We start from the raw sequence: 6,064 nt of genomic DNA on the forward strand, positions 1-6,064 counted from the left end.
AAAAAGAAAAAAAAAAAAAAAAAAAAGCTGTCAATATGAATCAATTGCACAGGATTTAATAGCATATAAAATCACTTTTGAGATCCGGCAACATTTGACTTTATCATCTGATAGCATTAGACCGATACTCGCCGGATATTTAAACACATCCCAAAGTACATTAATCAACTAGGACTGAGTCTATAAGAGCATCTCCAACAGCTTCCCCAAAATTTTCTCCAAAATGAAGAAACAAAAGTCATATTCTCCAAATTATTTTTGCTCCAACTCCAACAGCTTCCCCATTTTGAAAAAATCGCATTTATTACAATAATAAAGCTTTCCCCAAAAATTTGGAGAATGCTGCAGATTTGGGGAATGCTCCCTATTTTTTCTCCTCCTTCCCTATTTTGAGGAATGAGATGGGGAATCTGTTGGACCAAAAAAAAACTCTATATTCCCCAAATTTGAGTATTTCAAGAAGATGGGGAAGCTATTGGAGATGCATAAACTAAGTTTCAGAAAACATATTACTCAGAAAAAAGGCTTCAAGCGAACAACTTCCATTTATAGGTTGTTCCAACTCTAATGAATGCCAAGCAACAACTTTACCTTGTTCTTACTCCTTTCGTGTTCTCAGCCGTTTCTCCCTCTCGCAAAGCCAACTTCGAAGGCTTAAGTCTTGATTTTGACATTTCTATTACACCTTGACATTGTTCAGCTGTTGCAAATTTAGGAAAATAGAGTACACGAGGTTTCCAGCTCAGTATCTGGTTACATGCATACAGCATAACAATAGCCAGTGTAAATATATTTTCACAAATAAATGACAGAAACATTCAATAGATATTTGTTCCTCAACATTCAGAGCAATAAAGTTCACTTTATTGAGGAGTTGAAAACATAAAAGATTAGACAGATGCAAAATTCAACAAGTAGTGATCAATCAGAAAGTTCAACCCAAAGGGGGCCTATCTACAACAATGAAAGTACAGGGTAGTAAGTTCAAAACATCCTACGAACAAACATTAGCATGTGCGTGACCTCCCCCGACACCACAATTCTTGCATCAAATTAACGTCCGTAGCAAAGTCACTGAATAATGTACTTATCAAATAACAAAAAGATATAACAGGGGGAAAAAAGACGCTAAATTTGGGAAAGAAAAGGGAAAAAAAAAACCTGAAAAGGGATGGACGACGGCCGAGACTCTCCACTGTCTCCATGAGGCATGGCCGGAAACTCCTCCTCCGCTTCCGTCCGCCTCAGCCGGGGCCCGGCGCCGCCGGAGGAATCTTTAAAGAGCAGCACGGACCCAAAGAATCCAGCGAGAAAGGAAACGCAGCAGAAGACGAGGGCGATGGGAAGCCCTTGAACCTTGGATCGCCCCCGGTTCCCCTTCATATTCAGGGATCGATAAGCAAACGAAACGAAAAGAGAAGATAGAAAAAACTATGCTTCTTCTCTTTCTAAAGAAACTGAAACCGAGGTTGAAGAATAAGGAGGAGGAGGAGGAGGGAGGGGATTTTAGCATATTTTTTGAGTGTTCGGGGCTTTCTGTAAAAAGGAAGGTGATTACGGCGGGAACCGCGAAGCGTGTGTATCAGTATGAGCTTTGCTACATGGACCTAAAATATGGGACCGAGGACAAGTGAGATATCCCCTCCTATTAGATAATGAGTTGGCCATCATTAATGATGGCCAACTCATTATCTAATAGGAGGGGGATACCTCATTTGTCCTCTTTATTGGTCCCATATTTTGGGTCCCTGTAGCAAAACTCATCAGTATATATCTTATACATTGAACCCGGGTCTTAGGTTCCATGTATATAATAGTTTTGCATAGAAGTCATGGATAATTTCATAATTACAATTTAATCACATTTATATTTCTCTTACAAGTGGACATAAAACTGTAAATGTATTTGTTGTCATTGAATTCTGGATGCTCACTGAGTTATTAGTTATATATGAATCCATTAACCTATTTGTACCATGAACCCGTGAGAATTGATTAATACCTTACCCTCTAATACAAAATATTAATATTTAAGAACAGAATTTCTTCATTGCCTACCTCAATCATCCGACGAGTTACACGGTAAACCTCTGATTAATAAAATAAAAAAAAGGAAAAACGAAAAAAGGTCTGAAACAATCTCTTTTGTTTCTATTTACTTGTGATACGACACACTGCTATAAAAGGACGTATTCCAAACGGAAAATTCCGTCTGGAATAAACATAATTCCGTCTAGAAAACTTATTCCAGACGGAATTCCGTCTAGAATACGAGTCTAATTAGTTTCCGTCTAGAATATTTTATTCTAGACGGAAATTCCGTCTAGAATGTATTCTAGACAGTTTTTTATAGACGGAAAAAAATCCGTCTAGAATACATCCTAAACGGAATATTCTAGACGGAATTTCCGTCTATAATACTACATCCTAGACGGAAAAAATTTTCGTCTAGGATGAGTATCCTAGACGGAAATTTCTGTCCAGGATACTCATCCTAGATGGAAATTAATGTTTTTAATTTTTTTTAATTTTTTTTTAAAAAGCATCCTAGACGGAATTTGAGCATCCTAGACGGAATTTTCGTCTAGGATGCTATGCTACAGTATTTTTTTTTTTTTTTGCAGAATCTACTTTGAGTGTATGTACATAATATTGAACAACAAAAAATTATATTCATATCCAACACAATCTAATTATATTCCAATATCAAATCCAATTATATTCAAATAATACATTCACCAAAATAGTAGAGAGATACATAAATTGTTTACAAACTTTTACATAAATTATTTACAATGGCTATGACACTGCAGAAGCTTCTTCAACTCCTTCCCTATATATTTACTCAAGCCCTCTTCTTCTCCTTCTTCCACATCATCTTGAGAATATACCAGCAAGAAAAAACTGACAAGCAGATTTCCACAGTTACTTGCATCAATGAACCATCACACCTGTAGCAAGCATATGTCATACACAAACAAAACCAAGATTTTCACAGTTACTTGCATCAACTGATAGGCAAACAAAACTGAAACATACTCTAGAGGCGCTATAATCTGAAAATCAATGATGCTACGAAAGAGAAGAATAAATACCTTCGTTCTAAGAGGTGTTCTCGCAACCATCTTCAAGATCTCTTTTACCTATATCAAGGAATTCCAGAGTTGCCCTTTTAGCTATATCAAATCCATCTACCAACACCCGCGGATGCATCCCTGGACCAAATTTCACCCCATAAGTTTACCAAACAAAGCAACAAAGAAATAATGATCAATGGCACTGTGATTAAACAAGGCTTTATTCTCCACCTGAGCTAAACAAAAGCTTGTTTTATAGGAAAATGTCATTTTCAGGAAGTATGTATTTACATGCTCTCCTTTTGGGAAAAACGTTCATCATTTAACAAAGCATTAATACATCACCTTTGTTATGTACATCACCCACAATAGATATAAATGTAACAATATTTGATCCAAAAGAAGTCGTCTTGTTAAAGTTTAGGCTCAAGTCCAGGATTCAGCGATGGGTAGAAACATAGTAACACAAACCAAGAAATAGAAAATTGTGATCAGATACACTACCGTAGACACCAAATTTTAGCGTACACGACGGGTAAAACATGAGAAAAGAAACACTGACGACTATGATCTTACCTGATTCCCCATTGGTATGTTGTTGAAGAAGCCGCACGTGATGTCAAAATATCCCCCATAGGATCCTTGTCTCTTCAGTGGCGCCAAAACTTACCTGCAGTTAACCAAATTTTAGGTTTTAGAACTAGGAGCTAGTTATTAATTCCGATTGTTCTGCCTAAACAATGTACTCTAACAAACAAATAATTCAGAACTTTGACTTTGTGTCTTCTCTACTCCATGAATCAAGATGAAGACAATTGCATTTCTCTTTCATACTTTCCAAATGAATTTCACCAAACATTTCCAAATGAAGAATCAAGTAAAAAAGAAGAAAATTAAAAGCAAGACCTGCAACAGGACTCTTGCAGGCTTAAATGGGATCTCGACTTTTATAAATTATTTGTGAGACACATAATGAAATATTGTTTGAATTACTGGAAAACCATATAAGGTTACTTGCTAAATGAGTACTAAGTTTGGATTGTCAAAATGATCCAAGTTAATGTGTTCATTGAGGATAACATGAAGTTCCTGTTTCATTGATGCATATTGTCGAACAGAAAGTGTGCTACATGTGATCTGTCAAATAAAAATACAACCAGGAAGCAAACCAATAATATTTTCTGCAGTCCCCACTTAATTCATATAAATTGTAAAAATCAACTCAATCCTTGAACATCTAAGCTCACTCATACGCAAACCAGTTATCCAATATAAATTCCTTGTAGAAGCAAATGAAAGTTCACTCTAATAAACATAGAATACATAAATTTACAAAGAAATACCCAAATCCTAAAAAGAAATATTAATTAAAATTCTATATAAAAGTTTGTTTCATTTATAAAATGTTATTTTGAAGGAAAAAGTGATGGTCATCAGATAGGAGCGAAAGACTAGAAAAATATTAATCAAAATCTCATTAGAGATTTTTCATTTGAACTATGCACAAATCATCACTTGACCATTTGATTACATAAAATTAAAACAAAATAATTAGAGGTCTCAGAAGGAAAGCAGTATGGAAATAATTGTTGCAGCGGAGGGGCTTCATAGACACAAAGATGTCTATACAAGAGTGGACAAATAGAAAACAACACACAAGATTTAACGTGGTTCGGTCAATATGACCTACATTCACGGGCGAGAACAGCAAAGAACTTCACTAATCACCAAAAGAGAAGATTACAAAAGAGGAGACCACTCTCTAATCAGAGACTCTCACAAAGAAATGGACAAAACCTTTCTATCTCACTCTCTTCTCTCTCTATTTTCTCTCTACTCAACTGAGTTTTCGATGCTCTTAAACCCTCTCCCTACACCCCCTTATATAGGCTCAAAATATTAATAAAAAATACAAAGTTGGTAGGTGGAACAGGGAATATTAGGCAGCAGGGTAGGTGAATGTTGAATTTTCTAAAGGCACGTTTAACAAATCTTCACATTGCCTTTGAAAATGGATATCTTCTCTTTACTATTGCTGTCTCGCCAAAAGCCCCTTACGGGCTTAACCTCCGCTTTGTCGAACTCCAAGCAATTCGAGACAATACTCGAACTTGCGCGAAGGTACGGGCTTCGTCATCATATCTGCTGGATTATCTGCAGTACCAATCTTCTCAATCCTGATGACTTTAATTTCTCTGATGAAATGATACCTGACATCTATATGTTTGGTTCTTTCATGATACATCTGATGCTTCATCAAATGTATAGCACTCTGGCTGTCACAAAATACCATAGTAACACCTTAGTGTAAGCCGAGATCTTCAACCAAACCTCTCAACCAAATAGCTTCTTTCACTGCTTCTGTCACTGCCATATACTCTGCCTCTGTAGTAGACAAAGCAACTGTCGACTGTAGAGTTGCCTTCCAACTAATGATACTACCTGAAAGAGTGAATATATAACCTGTCAGGGATCGTCCCTTATCCAAATCACCCGCATAATCTGAATCAGAATAGCCAAATATTCTGCAATCTGAGTTTGTGTTCCTGCCTAAATACAAACCAATATTAGCAGATCCTCTTAAATATCTAAGTATCCACTTCACAGCATGCCAATGGACCATTCCAGGCTTATCCATGTACCGACTCACAACACTGACTGCATGTGAAATATCTGGAAGGGTGCAAACCATCGCATACATAATGCTTCCAACTGCACTCGCATAAGGAACACAAGACATGTACTGCTCCTCCTCCTCAGTCTGAGGTGACAAATCTGCTGAAAGATGAAAATGAGTAGCAAGCGGAGTCTTCACAGGCTTGGCATCAAGCATGCCAAATCTCTCTAACACCTTCTTGATGTATTTCTCCTTGGATAGGAATAAACTTCCTTCTTGTCTATTCCTGTGGATCTCCATGCCCAAAATCTTCTTTGCTGCTCCCAAGTCCTTCATCTCAAATTCATGTTTGAGTTGAGATTTCAACTCG

The 6,064-nt window shown here is 36.8% G+C and overlaps 1 protein-coding gene across 1 annotated transcript in view; it reads right to left on the bottom strand.

Moving 5' to 3' along the window:
• LOC109820480 (probable prolyl 4-hydroxylase 9) overlaps nt 1-1,555 on the bottom strand; it is an 11,798-nt gene extending 10,243 nt beyond the window's left edge. Inside the window, exons 1-2 of the mRNA XM_020386629.1 lie at nt 1,162-1,555; nt 592-749 (exon numbers count right to left, since the gene is read on the bottom strand). Coding sequence (XP_020242218.1) covers nt 592-749; nt 1,162-1,383 — 380 coding nt within the window. The 5' untranslated portion in view covers nt 1,384-1,555. The remainder of the gene's footprint in view (nt 1-591; nt 750-1,161) is intronic.

This window comes from Asparagus officinalis, chromosome 8 (genome assembly GCF_001876935.1).
Source record: "Asparagus officinalis chromosome 8, Aspof.V1, whole genome shotgun sequence".
Lineage (NCBI taxonomy): Eukaryota > Viridiplantae > Streptophyta > Magnoliopsida > Asparagales > Asparagaceae > Asparagus > Asparagus officinalis.